This window comes from Trachypithecus francoisi, unplaced genomic scaffold (assembly GCF_009764315.1).
Source record: "Trachypithecus francoisi isolate TF-2019V2 unplaced genomic scaffold, Tfra_2.0 Contig01579, whole genome shotgun sequence".
Taxonomy (NCBI): Eukaryota; Metazoa; Chordata; class Mammalia; order Primates; family Cercopithecidae; genus Trachypithecus; species Trachypithecus francoisi.
In genome coordinates, this window is record NW_022681442.1 from 14,257,414 (window position 1) to 14,278,522 (window position 21,109).

At 48.8% G+C, this 21,109-nt stretch overlaps 1 protein-coding gene and 1 long non-coding RNA gene across 3 annotated transcripts in view; one reads left to right on the top strand and one right to left on the bottom strand.

Annotated features, from left to right (window-relative positions):
• Positions 1-21,109, top strand: part of LOC117064367 — a 68,891-nt gene that overhangs the window by 5,044 nt on the left and 42,738 nt on the right. The gene's annotated exons all lie outside the window — the stretch shown is intronic.
• KCNK18 (potassium two pore domain channel subfamily K member 18) lies at positions 4,126-17,400 on the bottom strand. Its single transcript, XM_033178548.1, has 3 exons — positions 17,178-17,400; positions 13,651-13,779; positions 4,126-5,033 (listed from the first exon to the last, which is right to left on the bottom strand). The coding sequence occupies exons 1-3, from the start codon at positions 17,398-17,400 to the stop codon at positions 4,234-4,236; spliced, it is 1,152 nt and encodes a 383-aa protein (XP_033034439.1). The 3' UTR covers positions 4,126-4,233.

The following is a 21,109-nucleotide window of genomic DNA, read 5'->3' on the forward strand; positions in this document are numbered from 1 at the left end:
ACAAATAAAGAAGACTTAAAAGACAGGTACTTATTTTATTTTCAAATAGGAACCTCCTGGCATTTTTTTCTTGGTTCTTGCAATTTGTATGCTATGCCCTGTAGCAATGTTCACCATTTACCCAGGAACTGATTGATTTTGCTAATCATAGAACACAGTGATTTTTGCAAGATCCTTCCAAGCAAGATCATAAAACATTTCTAGGCTGGGTGCAGTGGCTCATGCCTATAATCCCAGCACTTTGGGAGGCTGAAGCAGGCAGATCACCTGAGGTCAGTAGTTTGAGACCAGGCTGGCCAACATGGTGAAACCTCTACTAAAAATACAAAAATTAGGCCAGGCGTGGTGGCTCACGCCTGTAATCTCAGCACTTTGGGAGGCCAAAGTGGGCTGATAGCCTGAGGTCAAGACTTTGAGACCAGCCTGGCCAACATGGTGAAACCCCATCTCTGCTAAAAATATAAAAATTAGCCGGGTGTGGTGGCAGGTGCCTGTAATCGCAGCTACTCAGGAGGCTGAGGCAGGAGAATCGCTTGAACCCGGGAGGCGGAGGTTGCAGTGAGCTGAGATCATGCCATTTGCACTCCAGCCTGGGGACAAGAGTGAGACTTTGTCTCAAAAAATATACATATGTAAATATACACATACATATGTAAATATACATACACACACACATATACACATACACAAATTAGCCAAGTGTGGTAGCACACACCTGTAATCCCAGCTACTTGGGAGGCTGAGGCAAGGAGAATCGCTTGAACCTGGGAGGTGGAGGTTACCGTGAGCCGAGATTGCACCATTGCACCCAGCCTGGGTGACAGAGCAAGACTCCATCTCAAAGCAAACAAAACAAAATTTCTAATAACCAACAAGGGAAATAGTAAAAGATTTGTGCTATTCCATGTGTGTGCCAACCAGTTCACATACTGACTTGTTTACATCCTCTCCCAGTCTGAGGTCCCCAGGAGTGACCCTGAGACAAGGATATGAGTGAGTGGTTCTTTTGGAGGTACTCTCACGAAGCCCCAGTAAAGCAGTGAAGAAGTGAGACAGGGAGATGAAGCGGGGTCAATACAGGGTGTGCTGATGAGCAACTGGGGCTCAGGTCCACTGGGGAACTTGGGGAGACAGTATCAGTAGTGAACATGCCACAGAGTTATTCCATGGGAGGGGCAAGGGAACTAGGCACCATATATCCACCAGCTCCCATCAGTCATTGATTGAGGGCTGCTCCCAGAAGCATTAACTCCTTGGCACTTCTAGTTACCCCCGCACAGGCCCATGCTTTCATGGCCAGAGAAAATGATCAGGTAAAAGGGAGTTGGAGTGCCAAGACATATGGGTAGGGCACCTGCAGCATCTACTACACAGACCAGCCCATTCACATGCCAACCCATCCGTGAACAACCTAGGAGTGTGTCTGCCTAATAAGTGCCAGCATTCCCGTGTACTAATCCATTCATGTAGGCATCTTTTTCAGAGGCCAACTCATTCCAGAGGCAGCATTCATATGCCAATTAGTGAGAAAAGTGACGTACACAGAATGTGGCCACTGGAAATATCTCAGGCTTCTGTGAACACAGGTATCAATTCCACTTTGTAGCATCAGTGTATTTGAAGTGATTTTCCCTGGTAGGATGTTTGAATTCCTTGCTTTTCATTTTTAGTGTATCTGTTAGCTTTTGTGTGCTTTGTGGTTACCATGAGGTTTATAAAAAACATCTTATAGTTAACAAGTTATTTGAATAGATGACAATTTTGGTCACAAAGAAAGGAAAAAACGAAAAACCTCTACACTTTAACTGCATTCCCCTGTATTCTTACTTTTTATTGTCTTAACTTATATATTTTTATATTGCCTATCTCTTAAATTGTTCTAGTTATTATTTTTGATATATTTGTCTTTTAGTCTTCATACTAGAGAAATGAGTGGTTGACACACCACAATTATGGTATAAGGGTATTCTGAATTTGTCTGTGTATTTACTTTTACCAGTGAGTTTTGTACCTTCAGATGATGTCTTTGTTGCACATTAATGTTCTTTTTTTTCCAGATTAAAGAACTCCCTTTAGCGATTCTGTAAGACGGTTCTGGTGATGATGAATTTCCTCAGCTTTTGTCTAGGAAAATCTTTATCTCTCATGTTTGAAGGACAGTTTTGCTGGGTACCGTATTCTCAGTTGACAGGTCTTTTTTACCTTCAGCACTTTGAATATGTCATCCTACCCACTCTGGGTGTGTATGCTTTCTGCTGAGAAGTCTGTTGCCAGATGAATCAGAGCTCCTTTATATGTTATTTGCTTTCTCTTGCTGCTTTTAGCATTTTCTCTTTGTCCTTGACTTTTGAGAGTCTGATTATTCTATGCTTTGAGGTAGTTTTATTTGGGCTAAATCTATGTGGTGATTTTTGACTTTCCTGTACCTGGCATATTTATATTTTTTCTCTAGACTTGGAAAGGTGACTGTTATTATTTCTTTGAATACGCTTTCTGCCCCCTTGCTCTTATTCCCTCTTGAAAGCCAGTACTCCTAGATTTGCTTTTCTGGGGCTCTGTTCTAGATTTTGTAGGCATTCTTCATTCCTTTCATTCTGTTTTCTTTTCTCTCTGACTGTATTTTCAAATAGCCTGTCTTTGAGTTCATTAATTATTTCTTCTGCTTGGTCTGTTCTGTTGTTGAGACCTTGTGATGTGTTTTTTAGTTCAGCTAATGTACTTCTCAGTTCCAAGATTTTTGTTTGATATTTTTAAAATTATTTTAATCTCTTTGTTCAATTCCTCTGATAAGTTTCTGAATTGCTTTTCTGTGTTACCTTGGAGTTTGCTGAGTTTCCTCCAGCCTGCTATTTTGAATTCCTGATCTAGGAGCTCACAGATTGCCATCTTGTTTGGGTCAGTCACTCACTGGCTCCTTGCTTTGTCCATTTGAAGAAGTCATGGTTCCTGGTGTTAGCAGTTTCTTATGCATGTACACATATGTCTTCACATTGAAGGTTTAGTTATTTATTCCAGTCTTTGCTGCCTGGGTTAGTTTGGTCTCTTTAGCATATGTGTGTTTAGATGTTCTGTGCACTTTGCCTATTGATTCCTTTAGCTCTAGATCACTACCTCCTTTTCAGCACTAAATAGCACCCTAAGCCCAGGTTTGTCATGACTCTTGCAAAAGTTCAAAGCTCTGCCTTTTCACAGATAAAGGGCACTAAAGGGGATTCTGCAGCTGTGTGGGGAGGCTGGCTAGGGGTTCATGGCCAGAGGGCCTGTGGAGAGTGCCTCTTACAATGTGATGCTGCTGAACCACTCTCTGACTCAGTGTCTTATTTGTCTGAGATGAATAGTAGCCCCAGAGTTTCACGCACTAGGCTGCTAGCCCCACCTCCACTGTCTAGGTGACTCCAGAGGCTTTCAGGGGGTCCCTCACCCTACAGGTATTCATGATTCTTCCTGTGGGTTGAGGCAGGAAAGCTTTCCTGAGTAGGTAGTCAAGATGATGAAGCTGGCTGGCTGCCTTGATCTTACTTTTTCCAGAGTAGAAATGTCCAGGGAACTTTTCTGCATGATGACTTACGGTTTGGGGAAGGGATGTTACTACCTTCTGCTCAGTTTTTCACTTTTCTGTGGCCCCAGGGTTTGTCAAAGCCTCAGTTTTGAGTTCTGGGATATTGATGTTTATCATCTTGGCACTAGATTGTTGTTTTTGGTTTTCTATGGGGGGCAGTGAAGCCAGATTGCTTCTACTTTGCCATTTTGGTGACACCCGACATCGATGTATTTTACAGGGGCTGGGATTGGGCTGGTCTTACGTGCACTCATGCAGTCATTCAACAAAAGAGGGTGTTCACACTAGTTCTTTTTCGGGTAACAAAGAACAACTCAGGAAGATTTTAATTTAACTGAAGGTACAACTTCCAAGAATCAAGGTGTTTTGTTTCTCATATTTCAAGAAAAGCAGTGGCATCCATAAGGTTGCTTCATCTAGATGAGGTGGTGTGCTTAAAAAAGGAGGACAGATACATTAATTGGACTTTGGGGAATGGTGATAGTTTTTTTTCCTAATGCCCTGACACAAAGGGCATTGGCCAAATTTCTGCAGGGCCTCAAGAGTGAACTCGGCTCTCATAAGGGATTTGCTTCCAAGACTCAGGGTCTCAGGTGACAGGCTACATGACCCTGAAAGACAACACAAGAAAACCAGCTCAGCCAGTGTCTGTCATCTGAGAGACAATGAAACCTTCACTTTTTAACAAGGTGGTAAAACTTCCCTTTTACAAAGAATAGCATAACATTTTTGTATATGTCAATCAGCCTGTTTTGCACCAACTTGAAAGCAATGAACACAATCTCCATTCCAATAATGATATAAATGGAGAAGAACAGGAAGAAGTTAGGGTGTTCTAAAACAGTATCCCCAAACCCAATGGTGGTCAGCGTGACAAAGCAGAAATAGAAGGCATTCTCGAAATCCAACTGTGTCTCCCAGAAGGGGAGGATGGCAGCTGCACAGGAAATGTAGGCAAAAACAATAAGGGCAATGATGGGGAGAGGGATGTCCAGCCTTTCCACCTGCTGTCCAACTTCATCCAGGTTGCTGATGATGGAGTATGAGAGTCTCCCCAACACCAGTTCAGGACACGAGTTACTCCTCTCCATGGCTTGTGGGGGAAGTTGCAGTGTGCTCTGTTTCTCTCGCGCATGAGATCTCGCAAACAGCTCCATGCTGCGGCTTGGGCGTGAAGGACATGTGCCAAGTTTGGGGCCTGGAACCTCTTCAGCACCGATGATGATCTGAGGGACAGTTTCGTCTGCGGGCTTGGGTTCTCGTTTTTTCTTGAAGAGAGATTTGGGGCACCACTTGGAGAGGGGGCGGGTAAAGAAAGGGAATTTTCGGAACCGATTATAAGATGTGGATAAGATGGTTGCCAGGATGTCACCTGTGTCCGTGAGAACGAGGAACATCAGGGGGATACCAAAGAGAGCATAGAGCATGCACAAGTACTTGCCAAGCCTTGTCACGGGGTAGATGTAGCCATAGCCTGAAAAAGAAGATGGACTTAGTTTGCATCTGGCCCCTTCCCTTTTTCCCCCCAAAAGCTTTAAAGAGACCTTCTGCCATTTCCCCTCCTTGGCATGACATTTTACACAATGTTTTTGAAAATACTCATCTCAAAGCATTCAGCCACTGGTCTGGCATTAGGCCTGCTTTGCTGGGAGGGAAAGGAGTGAAACCCAGCTTCCCTTTAGGATGAGAAGCAACTGATATCCAGGTCTTTGACTTGAAATGTCCTTGGCAGGGGACCAGCACAGGCTTGGGGTGGACAGATTGCCTTTGATTCTGCTCTGGCCATTTCTGAGCACCCTCTGAAGGAAGGCCTCAGCTGACCTGGAAGGACAGGATGAATACAAGTGAGAGAGGATGGATGGCTTTGTAATCATATCCGACGCCACTTTTATTCTCTGTGAAGGTGCTGGCTTTTAAGAAGCCACCCTTGGCCGGGTGTGGTGGTTCATGCCTGTAATCCCAGCACTTTGGGAGGCCAAGGTGGGCAGATTACCTGAGGTCAGGAGTTGGAGACCAGTCTGGCCAATATGGTGAAACCCCGTCTCTACTAAAAATACAAAAATTAGGCGTGGTGGCGGGTGCCTGTAGTCCCATCTACTCAGGAGGTTGAGGCAGGAGAATCGCTTGAAGCCGGGAGGTGGAGGTTGCAATGAGCCGAGATTGTGCCATTGCACTCCAGCCTGGGGGATGAGAGCAAGACTCCATCTTAAAAAAAAAAGCCACTCCTGTCCTCCATAAGAGGACTGGGCTATTTGTTTCTATGTAAGAGGCACTTATTGTGTCCCCACGGTGTGCTCAGCAGTGTGCGTAGTATTAGGAAAAACAGAAAGATGGAAGATGAGTAAAATACAACTGCCCTCAGAGCTATTTGTTGCTTAGCAGATTAGACAAACATGTTCCTAATGAAGCAATTAGCCTCCCAGCATCTAGGTTCTGACTGACCTTGCTTTGAATCCCAGCTCTGCTATTTATGATAATATTATTTGACTGCGGCGGGGCGCGGTGGCTCAAGCCTGTAATCCCAGCACTTTGGGAGGCCGAGACGGGCAGATCACGAAGTCAAGAGATCGAGACCATCCTGGCTAACCCGGTGAAACCCCGTCTCTACTAAGAAATACAAAAAACTAGCTGGGCGAGGTGGCGGGCGCCTGTAGTCCCAGCTACTTGGGAGGCTGAGGCAGAAGAATAGGCGTAAACCCGGGAGGCGGAGCTTGCAGTGAGCTGAGATCCAGCCACTGCACTCCAGCCTGGGCGACAGAGGGAGACTCCATCTCAAAAAAAAAAAAAAAAAAAAAATTGACTGCTCACATTTTCAGGTTTCATCTGTAAGATGGGGATGACAATACCTACTTTGCATATTGACTAGCTGGGAGGATTACATGAGGCCCGTGCTTGACACACAGTGCGCAACTGATAACTGGTGTCTTCACCCTCCAGACCTTAGCTGCCTAGTGAGCACTTCCTGTGGGCTGGGTGTCAGTCAGCCTTCATAGGGAGGTATTGTTATCACCATTCACAGGTGGGGAAACTGAAGCACAGAGAAACGAAGTAGCTTGCCCGTGAGCATACACGTGATACACAGTGGAGTTGGGGTCAAATCCACAGGACTCTCAGGTCCCCCAACCAGTGCTGTCACCCTCAGGAGCATCCAGGGGCAGGACCATTCAATCAGAGAATCCGGCAGCAAAACAAAGGAAGGGGGATGGGCTGAGGTCTCCATCCCCGTCAGGAGCCCCTCCCCTTGCACCAACAGAGGGGCAGAAGCAGACAGACCTCAAACCCCACAGCACAAGTAGCTAGATCTGCTGGAGCAGGCAAGCATCAGTGACTTCAACAAGCAGAGGACAAAGCTTTTATATTTAATGCCTGTGTTTAATTTTGATGTCATAAAGGATGATTAATACAGAAAAACCCAGCCCAATTATGTAAATTAATCTGAAGGCAACTCCTCAGCTGGCTAAGCCCCAGCTTCCTCCAGAAGTGCAGCTCCCTGTGGCACACTTTGGCCTCGGGCTCTGCCCTCCAAGAGCAGGTGGGCATTCAGGTTGCCCACCCTTACCAGAGTCCCAAGTGTCCAGGAGGGAGCTGTGGCCCTGAAACAGTCTCATCAGTTTGCATCCATCCCGGAGCACTCCATGCCACTCTGGCTGGTTCCACTAGGTACCATTCGATGGCAGTGTCAGTTAACTCTGTATTTGCATTCATTCATTCATTCATTATTTATTGAGTGCTTACTGCATGCACTGGGGGCATAGTGCTGAGCAAAATGGATATGGGATATGACCCGTCTGAGCCTCTGGTTTGGTAAGAGAGGCAGACATTAATTTTAAAAACCACACTAATGAGTATGGAATTACAAATGGAGATCAATAACAGGAAGTGAAAAAGCAGACCATGAATGATTAGAACAAAGGCACCTATCCTGGGCCAGGCGCGATGGCTCATGCCTGTAATCCCAGCACTTTGGGGGCCAAGGCTCCTGATCATTTGAGGTCAGGAGTTCAAGACCAGCCTGGCCAACATGGTGAAACCCTGTGTCTACTAAAAATACAAAAATTGGCCAGGTGTGATGGTGCATACCTGTAATCCCAGCTACTTGGGAGGCTGAGGCACGAGAATCACTTAAACCCAGGAGGTGGAGGTTGCAGTGAGCTGAGATCGTGCTACTGCACTCCAGCTGGGGCAACAGGGCAAGACTCTGTCTCAAAAGAAAACAAAAAACAAAACAAAGAACAACCGCAAGGCACCCATCCTGGATTTTGGCCCAGGAAATATTTTTCCTGTGAGGGGATTTTTGAGCTGATGTTGGCAGGAGGCTAAGCACTACCCAGGTGAAGAGAGAGGAAGCAGCCTGTGCAAAGACCCTATGGCAGGTTCAACAAAGGGCTATCCATACAGCGACAGTGGGGCAACTTGTGTACTGCACATATACCAAGGGGGTGACTGGGAGCTGAAACCTAGCCTCTGTGCACTTACCAAGCTTGGAGCTCAGGGCTCGCGGCACTGGGCTGTGTCTGCCTAGTGAGGGATATGGTTTTCTAATTTTTCACCAAGATGTCACTCTGAGTATAGCTGTCACCCAGGTTTAAGGAACCAAGAGAAGGCCAGTGTGGCTAGTGAACAGGGAGGTAGGCAGCATCTAAGGGCTTCCAAGGCAGATGGGGGAGCACCTTGATCAGTGTGGAAGGCTGAAAAATGACAGCCTCCAAATATAACCAAGTCTTAATTCCTGGAATCTGTCAGTGCTGCCGTATTTGGAAAGTGAGTCTTGGTAGACATGATTAAGGATCTCAAGATGAGGAAGTTATCCTGGATTGTGTGTGTGGCCCTAGGTATCATTATAAGTGTCCTGATAAGGAAGAGCCTGAGCAAGATACTTTACACACAGAGAAGAGGAGGTAATATGACCTCGGAGGCAGAGACCAGAGTGATGTGGCCACAAGCCAGGGGATGCTGGCAGCCACCAGAAGCTGCCAAGGAAGGGTCCTCCCCTAGAGCCTCAGAGGGTGCATGGCTCTGCCAATACCTTGATTTCTGAAATCAGTAAAACGGATTTCAAACTTCTGGCCTCCAGATCTTGACAGAATAAATTTCTATTGCTTCAAGCCACCAACTTGGTGGAAATTTATTACAGCAGCCACAGGAAACAAAATCAGGTTTGCATTTTTTTTTTTAAGATGGGATCTTGCTGTTTTGCCCAGGCTGGAGTAAAGAGGCGTGGCTTACTGCAACCTCCACCTCCTGGGTTCAAGCAATTCTCCTGCCTCAACCTCCTGAGTACCTGGGACTACAGGTGCACCACCATGCCTGGCTAATTTTTGGATTTTTAGTAGAGATGAGGTTTTACCATGTTGGCCAGGCTGGTCTCGAACTCCTGTCCTCAAGTGATCTGCCCACCTCAGCCCTGCAAAGTGCTGGGCTTACAGGAGTGAGCCACCACTCCTGACTTGGTTTGCGTCTTGAAAAGATTATCCTGATTGCATCACAGACAGTAAATTGGAGGGCTTCAGATGGACACAGGAAGATAAGTGGGGAGGCTATGTTTCCTGCCCAGGTGAGAGATGAAGGAGGCTTTGGCTAAGGCAGGAGCTGAGAGGAGAGACCTGTAGAGACTGGCTAGACAATTTTGGCAGAAATCTCAAGACAGGAGGATGGTTTGGATTGGAGTGTCTGAAAGGAGCTGGGATTTGAGCACAGAGCAGGCACTGTGAATCCACTGCTGTCCTTGGTGAAGGTGGGTTTACGGGATTATAAACAAAGCCTTTTTGGCTGCCTCTGGGTGAGTTACTTTTGCAATCCAAAATATGCAATATGTCACATTCCTGAAAATGTTTCAAGGAAGCAGGTCTCAGAGAGCACACAACCCCTACAAATGGAATGTATTAACTATCCTAATTACTGAATGCCGAAATGCATAATGGAACTCATTATTTCTTAGAATGCATTCATATATTTTGATACAATCAGTTCACTGTACTTAGCCTGTAAGTACTTAATAGCCCATGCACTTTCCTTTCTAATCCAAGAGGGCAGACCCAGTTGGGAATGACTGGGGATTGACTGACTTCACACCTGTCAGGTATCCTGTTCTTAGCATTAAGGCCAGGTGCATTTCAGATGACCCAGAGGTGCAGGGCAGGAAGCAGTATTACCAGAGGGACTTTCAAACACCATTATTGATTATGGACAGTGCGGAACATTCCCCAACATCCTCTTCCAGTTGTAATTTCTGGGCGGCATGATGTCCTAATTGACTCGTACAATGGGCAGCAGCATGGCCTTCTTGGAATTTAAGCCAAGCTAATGTACTTCCATTAGATCAGTGACTCACAGCCTAGACTCCCACTAGAATCACCTGGAGGGCCCTGGAAAATACTGATGCCTGGGCCTGGTCCCTAGGGATTCTAACCGTTTGGTCTAGGGCAGGGGCTGCACATGGGAGCTTGCAAAAAGCTCTGCAGGTGACTCTGACGTGCAGCCAGGGCACGCTTCTCAAACATTAGCACACATCAGAATCACATGGAGAACTTTCTAAACTACAGATTGCTGGGCCCCACAGCCATGGTGTCTGGCTCAGTAGGTCTAGAATGGCTCCTGGAAATTAATTTGCATCTCTAACAAGTTTCCCAGTGATGTCGATGTTACTCAGGGACCACATTTTGACAATGATTGCAATAGATCAGTTCTCAACAGGGGGCAATTTTGCCCCCCAAGGGAAATTCAGCAATGCCTGGAGACTTGTGGCTGCCATAATAGGTGGGGACAGTGGGGAAAGTGCTATTGCATCTGGTGAGTGGAGGCCAGAGATGTTGCTCAACATCCTACATTGCACAGGAGCCTCCTCCACAGAGAATTATCCCGTGCAAGAGGCTGATAGTGCTGAGGTTGAGAAATCCTGCCTCAGATGCGTCTAAGGTTTTTTCGGGTTTGTTTGCTTGTTTGAGACAGACTCTGCCAGAGACAGACTCTGCCATCCAGGCCAACTCTTGCCTCCCAGGCTGGAGTGCAGTGGCATGATCATGGCTCACTGCAGCCTCAACCTCCAGGGCTCAAGTGATGCTCCCACCTCAGCCTCCTGAGTAGCAGGGACTACAGGTGCACATCACCACTCTCAACTGATTTTTTAACTTTTTGTAGAGACGAGGTCTCATTGTATTTCCCAGACTGGTCTCCAGCTCTCACCTCATCCTCCCAAAGTGCTGGGATTACAGGCATAAGCCAGGGTGCCTGGACCAATCTAAATTCCTGAGGAGGCTGGGCACGGTGGATCACGCCTATAATCCCAGTGCTTTGGGAGGCCGAGGCAGGTGGATCACCTGAGGTCAGGAGTTTAAGACCAGCCTGGCCAACATGGTGAAACCCTGTTTCTACAAAAATGCAAAAATTAGCCAGGCATGGTCTGGTGCGGTGGCTCATGCCTGTAATCCCAGCACTTTGGAAGGCCAAGGTGGATGGATCACCTGATGTCAGGAGTTCAAGACCAGCCTGATGGATATGATGAAACCCCACCTCTACTAAAAATACAAAAATTAGCCGTGCATGGCATAGTCAGCTACTCGGGAGACTGAGACAGGAAAATTGTTTGAACTCAGGAGGTAGAGATTGCAGTGAGCCGAGATCGCGCCATCACACTCCAGCCTGGGCAACAAGAGCAAAACTCCGTCTCAAAAAAACAAAAACAAAACAAAAAATTCCAAGCATGATGGCAGGTGCCTGTAATCCCAGCTACTTGGGAGACTGAGGCAAGAGAATTGCTTGAACCTGGGAGCCTGAGGTGGTAGTGAGCAGAGATGGCACCATTGCACTCCAGCCTGGGCGACAGAGCAAGACTGTCTCAAAAAAAAAAAAAAAAAAAAACTTAAGGAAAACAAAAAGACAAAGTAAACTTAATAGCTTCTAGCCCCTTTGTACAGCGCCTCAGCATTTTGGGAGGCTGAGGTCGGCAGATCACCTGAGGTCAGGAGTTTGAGACCAGCCTGACCAACATGGTGAAACCCCATCTCTAGTAAAAATACTAAAATTAGCTGAGTGTGGTGGTGCACACCTGTAATCCCAGCTACTTGGGGGCTGAGACACGAGAATCACTTGAACCAGGGAAGTGGAGGTTGCAGTGAGCCGAGATTGTGCCACTGCACTCCAGCCTGGGTGACAGAGCAAAGCTCCACCTCAAAAACAAAACAAAACAAAAAAAAGCATTCAGGCGAAAAGGAGAAACCACATGGGGGCTGTCTATTTCTGAAGCTGGGTGCAGCAGACACCGGATGCCCACCCAGCAGCCATTCCCTCCTTTCTTCCCTGCAGACCCACTGCTCCCCCAGCTGATTTAGGAGCAGATCCGATTAGTCTTAGTCATCCTGGTGCTCCAACCCCCCTGCCTGGGACCAGCTTAGAGGTGGCTGGGAGGCCCAGTGGGAGACTCCCGGGAAGACATCATCGCTGCTGATGAACCGTGCAGAGAGACAGCAGCCCTTTCTGTATAAGACACAGTGATGCTTGGATGGGATGTGGACCTTGCTGGCCTCATGTGGCCCAGTGGGCAGAAAGATGGAGAAAACCTGATGCCCAGTGCCATGACTGCAAATGGGAACTGGGCATGAGCTGTGTATCAGCCTAGAGCTGTCCTCATACTGGACTTCTGACTTGGAAGGCGACATTCTCCTTGCGGTTTAAGCCAGCTGAGTTGGGTTTTCTGTTCATCACTGCTGAAGGCATCCTGGCTGCCACTTAACATGCATAGCCATCAGCCAACCCTGAGAGGCAGGTCTAGAAGTGCTTACCGGTCCCAGTAAAAGCCTCAGAGGGGCGACGTCCCTTGCTGGAGATTACACAGCTTCGACCCAGGCTGGCCACTGTGCTCCACCCTGACTTTCAGCATGAGGGGCCCCATCCATTCTCTGCAACCCCTGTGGGCCAGGCCCTCCTAGGGATGAGCACTTGTTCTCTTGAAGGAGGAGAGGGCCCGCAGTCCCTTTTGCCAGCCAAGAGGGGGAGGGGCTGAGTGATGGGCCGCGCTCCTGGTGGGTACTCTGACCCAAGGGCTCTGGCCTTGTGGCTGAGGCAGCTCCATCACCTCCTATGACACCTGCCCAGGCAGGGGAGGCTCCTGCCAGGCTTGGTTTGGCCCCTGCAACCTGGCCCCACTGCTGCCCCACCAGAAGGGAAGCTGGGGCTGGGCCAGCCAGCTCAGAGTGAGCCCTTAATCACCAGAGGGACCTTAGTTAACTGCTGACCCAGCGGCTTCACACCCCCACCCCAGCCCAGGAGGCCTAGCTCTGCTGCAGCGTCCCCCACCACTCTCTTGACCATTCTCTGCCCTCCAGCCACAATGGTCATGTCCTCAAAGGGGCCACTAAACCAACATTTTGCCCATAAGGGTGGGGAAGCATCTCCCTCCCAGTTTCTATGTGCCAGGTGCATAGAAAGTTATGCATACAGAGAGGCAGCAGGGTGCTGGGTCTAGACCCAAGTGGCTGGGTTCAAACACACATGAAATTGACGGACCTGCTAGAGTATAGAAACAATAACAGCACCCACCTCATGGTGAGGATTAGATGAGCTAATCAGCATAAACGTCTTATAACAGGGCCTGGGCCAGGCGCGATGGCTCAAGCCTGTAATCCCAGCACTTTGGGAGGCCGAGGTGGGTGGATCACGAGGTCAGGAGATCGAGACCATCCTGGCTAACATGGTGAAACCCCGTCTCTACTAAAAATACAAAAAACTAGCCAGGTGTGGTGGCGGGTGCCTGTAGTCTCAGCTACTCAGAGGCTGAGGCGGGAGAATGGTGTGAACCCGGGAGGCGGAGCTTGCAGTGAGCTGAGATCCGGCCACTGCGCTCCAGCCTGGGCAACACAGCGAGACTCCACCTCAAAAAAAAAAAAAAAAACAGGGCCTGGTGCATCTTCAGTGCGAAAGTGTGGGCCAGCGCAGCTGCTATTTGTAGGTGTGCAATATAGATTTGAGGAAGGGAGGAAGGGAGGGAAGAGAGGGAGAAGAGGGCCATCTCCACACCCCAATTCCAGTGTCCTTTGCCACCCCGAAGCCCACCCTTCACAGGGCCACCGTGAGGGGGACTGTGGCTTTGCACTTACCCACGGTGCTGAACACTGTGCAGCAGAAAAAGAGCGAGCTCAGGAAGGACCAGTTTGTGGTCCTGTTAAACCACTGAGGCTTCACCTTCTGCAGATGCCCCTGGAGATCCTGTTTCCTATCTTCCACCACTGGAGAAAGACACGACCAAGAGTTGGAGGGAAAGGTTCTGCTGGTAAAGACAAGCCCCGCCCGGTGAAAGGGGGATAGTCTTCCCCAAGGACCAGCAGCCCCCTCGCCTTGTGGTCAGTGTCAACACCAAAGCTTGCTGATTGAAGTCCTTTAAAATCTTTCTGCAGCCTGGGTCCTGCCTTTGGTCCCCATGAGATAAGGAAGCCACTTAGCCCTGTGAGAAAAGCACCTAACAGAGAGTCCCATGGGGGGTCCCGCCAGAGCTTAGCCCCAGCATTGCTGTGTAGTCTTTGCCTTTTAATTTTCTGAACCTCCATTTCTTTCATCTTTTTTTTTTTTTTTTTGAGACAAGAGTCTTGCTCTATTGCCAGGCTGGAGTGCAGTGGTGTGATCTTGGCTCGCTGCAACCACTGCTTCCCTGGTTCAAGCAATTCTCCTGCCTCAGCCTCCCAAGTAGCTGGGACTACAGGGGCGCACCACCACACCCCTGCCCAGCTAATTTTTGTATTTTTAGTTGGGACGGAATTTCACCATGTTGGCCAGAATGGTCTCAATCTCTTGACCTCGTGATCCACCTGCCTCAGCCTCCCAAAGGGCTGGAATTACAGGCGTGAGCCACCGCGCCCTGCCTCTTTCATCTTTCAAAGGAAGATGACTTCTGCTCTGCCTCTCACACAGGGTTCTCAAGTACTAAAAAGCAAAAGGCTTTTAGGAAAAGCAAGCTGTTTCACAGATGCAAATCATCCCCACTCCTGGAGGTTATTACACTTGATGGAGTTTGCCGGGCATGATGGCTCACGCCTGTAATTCCAACACTTTGGCGGACTAAGGTGGGCGGATCAGTTGAGGTCAGGAGTTCAAGTGCAGCCTTTCAACATGGTGAGACCCTGTCTCGACTAAAAATGCAAAAATTAGCCAGGCTTGGTGGCACACGCCTGTGGTCCCAGCTACTTGGGAGGCTGAGGCAGGAGAATCGCTTGAACCTGGGGAGTGGAGGTTGCAGTGAGCCAAGATAGTGCCACTGCACTCCAGCCTGGGTGACAGAGCAAGTCTGTGTCTAGAAAAATAAAAATAAAAACTGGATGGAGTTTGATCATCATACCATCATACTGTGATCTTTGGGCACCAGCTAGCTGTGAGTGTCTCCTCCAGGGCTGGGAAAACTTGACTTCCTAAACATGGGTTCCAGGGCTAACAGCAGGGTTGGGAATCCTGGTTTCCCAGAGAGGTTCCTGAACGGCTCAATTAGCCTGGGCAGCCAGTGGGCTTTGGAACCCCAGAGGCCACCTGCTAGACTCTGGTTCAGCCTGGAAAGAATGGCACTGAGCCTGGCATGCAGCAGGAAGTCACTATTCCTTTTAACTGGCACCAGCCTGGGAGTCTACGCACCTCAATTCCAGACCCAGCTCTGACCTTGACAAGTTCTGTAACTGTGGACAAGAGGCTGCTTTCTGAGCCTCAGTTTCCCTATCAGAGAGACAGCCTGAGATGGTGGTGAAAGGTTCAGGCTCTGGAATCCAAATACATGGGGTTAAGTCCCTGGGTCCATTTTTCTAGTTTGTGAACTTGGACAAATTGCTTAACTTCCCAAGGCCTTAATTTCCTAATCTGTAAAAGAGGGACAACTTCTATCTAACATAAAGGCTTCTTGTGAGGATTAGGTGAGAGAACGTGTGAAGTGTTTGCCACAGGGTCTACATGCAACTAACCCTTATGGAACATTTTAATCTCCAGTGAAAATCGGAACCAAATGGAGTGGGACCAGCTCTGCGTTCCCATACCCTGCTGTGCATTGGAATCACCCAATAAACTTTATTTTTACTTATTTATTTTTGAGACATGACTGGCTCTGTCATCCAGGCTGGAGTGCAACGGCACAATGACAGCTCACTGTAGCCTCAAACTCACAGGCTCAAGCGATCCTCCTGCCTCCCAAGTAGCTGGCACTACAAGTGCATGCCACTTCATCTAGCTAAATTTTTAAACTTTTTGTAGAGACAGAGTCTCACCTTGTTGCGCAGGCCTGATTCTCTCACCTTGGCCTCCCAAAATGCCAGGATTATGGGTGTGAGCCACCGTGCTTGTCCTAGAAACTTGAAGACTCCCAGCCCAGCCCTGGAGATCCTGATTACGTGGGTTTGGAGAAGAGCCTGGGAATGTGTACTCTAGGCAGTCTCCCTGGGGGATTCTGATGTGTTGCTGGCTTGGAGAGCCTTGAACTTGCTGGTAGTCTAGACCCTGCGATGGTACAGTGTCCCTTTGACAGCAATTTCCCAGGTTCACTGAGCAGGCTGGCTCCCGTCTGGCAAGGATGCAAGGAGTGGGACCCTCCACAGACGGGGTACTCTGCCTCCCTGGACCAGCCTCTTGTCCCTGGGAGCCTCACCTGTTCCCAGAGCAAGGTTGGGATGTTGAAGGAGCCCCCACACCAGAGTGGGAGGGGAGGAGCTCCCTGCACCCTGTTCTTCTGCTGACTTTTAGAGTCTGGTCTCATTGGTCTTTCATTTATCTACTCTCCCCTGTTTTATCTTGCTCTGTTGAATACAATAAAAGCTTCCTTTGTGGAACACAGAGTAGAAACAAGTGACTAAATACAAAGAAAATGCAATAAGGACACTATAAAGTGCCTTCTGTCTTCCGAGAGCCGGAATGTTCCTTGTCTCTTCTGCTTCTCACAGGGTCCCTGTGACCGCCAGGCCTGAGATTGGGGGGTCCCCTTCTCTCCCGCAGACTGAGACCCAAAGAGAACAAAGCTTTGCCTCCACAGATTGCAGAGCAAGCTGGGAGAACAGCCGGGACAAGAGCCAGGACCCCCACCCCTCCCCCAGGTCTTCTCACAGCACCTCCCCACTCACCTGAGCCAGACAGCAGAAAAGGACTTTAAAACAGGAAGTGAGGGTGTGGGGAGCTAGTGCTCCTGCTGGGATTCAAACCCAATTTGGGTTGTTCCCTAACTTCTCATCCCTGCAAACTGAATCCTGGGTCAGGCAGACATAGTCCTGAGAAGCAACTTAGTCCCCCATCCCCCGGCCCAGATTTGCTCACGCACGCACCCCACCCCACCCAATTCCCAGTAATCCACCCTCCCCTGAGGCTGCTGGTCTGGATGGGGCTGGGAGCTGAGACACAGGAAGGGCAGCTGGTCTTTCCCAGCACCTCCTGGGTGCTCAGGGCCTTTCCTGCATTCTTCACAGCAACCCCAAAAGGTGGTTAGTCTCCCCACTTTTCAAAGAAGAAAACAGTTTCAGAAAGCAGTTACTCGCCTAAAGTGCGTAGGCATGAGAAGGATCCAGGCAGGCAGCTCCCAGACCCAGCCTCCTAGAAGGCAGCCCTCTGCTCTCAGGGGACTGCTGCCACCACGGAGAAAAGGCCCACCCTGTCCCGGTGAGGCACCTACCTGTTTCACTGCAGTTCAAGATGCTGCAGAGCTCCTCCAAGAACTTCTCAAATTCTCCATCATCTGCTGCCACCAGGACCTGGCCATCCTCAATGGCAGAGAAGAGCACAGCACCCACCAGGGCGTAGGTCACCAGAAAGCAGAGGAAGCAGAGGCCAGGAAAGAGCTTTCCCAGGGCCTCTGGGCAGCATCTCCTGGCCTGGGGGTGCCCGGAGGCCTCCATCCTACCTGGAGCATGCAGGGCAAGAGGAGCTGGTGGAAGAAGAGGCAGGAGCATCTAAGCCCCGCCAGGAAGATGGGGTAGGAGTGCCCAGAGAACAGTCAGGCTCCAGCGCTAAGTGGATGGTGCGTGTGCTTCCCCAAGGACTCAGGAAGCAGCCGGCAACTCATCATGTTCAGTTCATCCGAACTACTCAGATGGCGCCCTCCCTAGCACCCCAGATTGCTATTGATCTGCTGGGCCGGCCCTGGAGCTGCCTGGAAGGGGCTTTGGGAGGATAGTGTGGTTGTTGTTTTGTGCTACGTTTAATCTTTTCTATCCCTGAACTGCAGTTTTGAATTGCAGATCCCAAACCTGATCTTTGGCATTTAGTCAAGTGATTCTTTCCTGAGAACTGCCTGTGACACCACTTGGCTTAGGGTACCTGGTCTCCTGGACAGGTGATAATAGTAGTAACTAATAACAGTAATAGTAACGAGAGTAACTAATGCGGCCAGAGCTCAGTAGTTTCCAAAGGACCTTTATCCTGTGTGGATCTAATTACTGGTCCCAATTCTTCACTCCCCTGCTGCATACCCCCTCTTGCCCTGGCCTTACGGTGGGCAGAGTGTACTTCCTTGAACTTGGCTTTAGAGTAGGTCATCTCAGTTGCTGCAGCCAGCTGGGCATTAGCAGATGTGATGCAAGCAGGGGTGAGGCCTGTGCTTGTGCATTTGGACTTCCTCAGCTATACCTTTGTCTGCCATGAGAAAAGGTGCCCCAGCTTTCCATTTTCAGTTCAGAGTAGGCCAGTGTGCAACTTTTTTTGGTCGTCCTGAATCCAGGTTCATCCAACACCAGCTACCTCCACCCTGCACCCTAAGTTTGACCCCAATGAGACTAAAGTCTGAGGTGCACCGGGAATGATGTTGGTGCCATGTCTGCTGGCCCCTAAGATCAACCCCCTGTGTCTGTCTCCAAAACACATTGGTAATGACATTGTTAGGGCAACCAGTGACTTGAAGGATCTGAAGATTACAGTGAAACTGACCATTCAGAACAGACAGGCACAGGTTGAGGTAGTACCTTCTGCCTCCGCCCTGATCATCAAAGCCCTCAAGGAACCTCCACGAGACAGAAAGAAACAGAAAAACATTAAGCACAATGAAAATATCATTTCATGAGAATGTCAACATTGCCTGACAGATGCAGCTCCGATATTTAGTTAAGGAACTCTCTGGAACAATTAAAGAGATCCTGGGACTGCACCATCTGTGGGCTGCAATGTTGATGGTCACCACCCTCATGACATCAACAATGATACAGTGGAATGCCCAGCTTGTTAAGCACAAAGGAAAATACTTCAATAAAGGATCATTTGACAACCAGTGGGGGTAAAAAGTGCCCAGATGGCAGCTGTGGAGATGCAGGCAGGTTTAGATCCCTCTTCCAGAAAGGACTCGCTGTGCAGCTTTGAAGAGCATGGTTCATGACAGCCCCTTTCGTTCTCTAAGGGTTTGCTACTGGTTCCAAGCCCTCTTCTTGGAGAAGCCTTGTGCTGCCTACTGACTAAACAAGGTGGGGACCCAAGGGCCTATTCATTTCTGCTCAATACAGGACTCCTCCAACCTGCAGTCTTTGTTCCGGAGTGGCCCATTGGTCTACAGAGACCTTGTTAGTCTGCGTTATGATCCAGAGACTTTCCCTGTTCCATCTACTTCCTTCGTTTTCATTTTACCAGTCTTCCCAATAAAGCTTTTGCAATCATGACTCTATCTTGGTGTCTGCTTCCCAGAGGATCCAACAGTAGTTGGCACCAGAAGTGGTCCGAGAAAGCCTGCTCAAAAAGCTAAGATGGGGGCTGGGCACAGTGGCTCGCACCTGTAATCCCAGCACTTTGGGAGGCCGAGGGGAGCGATTGCTTGAGGCCAGGAGTTCAAGACCAGCCTGGCCAACATGGCGAAACCCCATCTCTACTAAGAATGCAAAAATCAGGTGTGGTGGTGCACACCTGTAATTCCAGTTATGTTGGGAGGCTGAGGCACAAGAATTGCTTGAACCTGGGAGGCAGAGGTTGAAATGAGCTGAGATCACACCACTGTACTCCAGCATGAATAACAGAGTGCGACTGTCTTAAAAAAAAAAAAAAAAAAAGCTAAGATGGGGTTTGAGGACTGGGTCCCTCAATACCGAAGTGGTAAGGAGATGATATATAGGCAGCCTTTGGTGCAAGGTGGCTGCCCAACTATTAAACTTGTCACCAGCAGTGAGCTGGGGTGGCATGTTGACTAGTGCAATGATTCGCATTCAAAGCATATTGAAGGAATGATAAACACAAGATCAATAAGTTTGGATGGCTATTATGAAGTTGCATTGACCACCTGCAGGCAAGCTTAGAAGAAGGAAGTTCAGCCGGGCGCGGTGGCTCAAGCCTGTAATCCCAGCACTTTGGAGGCCGAGGGGAGCGATTGCTTGAGGCCAGGAGTTCAAGACCAGCCTGGCCAACATGGCGAAACCCCATCTCTACTAAGAATGCAAAAATCAGGTGTGGTGGTGCACACCTGTAATTCCAGTTATGTTGGGAGGCTGAGGCACAAGAATTGCTTGAACCTGGGAGGCAGAGGTTGAAATGAGCTGAGATCACACCACTGTACTCCAGCATGAATAACAGAGTGCGACTGTCTTAAAAAAAAAAAAAAAAAAAAAGCTAAGATGGGGTTTGAGGACTGGGTCCCTCAATACCGAAGTGGTAAGGAGATGATATATAGGCAGCCTTTGGTGCAAGGTGGCTGCCCAACTATTAAACTTGTCACCAGCAGTGAGCTGGGGTGGCATGTTGACTAGTGCAATGATTCGCATTCAAAGCATATTGAAGGAATGATAACACAAGATCAATAAGTTTGGATGGCTATTATGAAGTTGCATTGACCACCTGCAGGCAAGCTTAGAAGAAGGAAGTTCAGCCGGGCGCGGTGGCTCAAGCCTGTAATCCCAGCACTTTGGGAGGCCGAGATGGGCGGATCACGAGGTCAGGAGATCGAGACCATCCTGGCTAATATGGTGAAACCCCGTCTCTACTAAAAAAATACAAAAAACTAGCCGGGCGCGTTGGCGGGCGCCTGTAGTCCCAGCTACTTGGGAGGCTGAGGCAGGAGAATGGCGGGAACCCGGGAGGCGGAGCTTGTAGTGAGCTGAGATCCGGCCACTGCACTCCAGACTGGGCGACAGAGCGAGACTCCGTCTCAAAAAAAAAAAAAAAAAAAAAAAAAAAAGAAGGAAGTTCATAGAACAAACAGTCCCTGTTACTGCCACCAGTCTCAAGGCTGCAACTGCCACTCATCATCTCCTTCCTTCACTATTCATTCTAACTTTTCCTTGCCCTCTGCTACCTCTTCTACTGGTCTCAATGGCTTACCTGATGGAATGATCCTAATCCTCATCCCTGGGGGGGTCTGAGCCCTTGGTAACCACATCCTTTTCAGGTTGGGGCTGCTTGTGCTTGTCCACTTACAGACAGTTGGGTAAGAAGTACCAAGAGGTACCCAAGTGAGTCACCTGAGCTCCACCTATATTATTCTCTGCCCTCCTTGTGTGAAAGCAGCCCTGCCTCCTGCTGACCAGGTCAATTGCCCCCGTATTAGTCCGTCCTCATGTTGCTGCAAGGATACTACCCAAGACTGGGTAATTTATAAAGGAAGGAGGTTTAATTGACTCACAGTTCAGCATGGCAGGG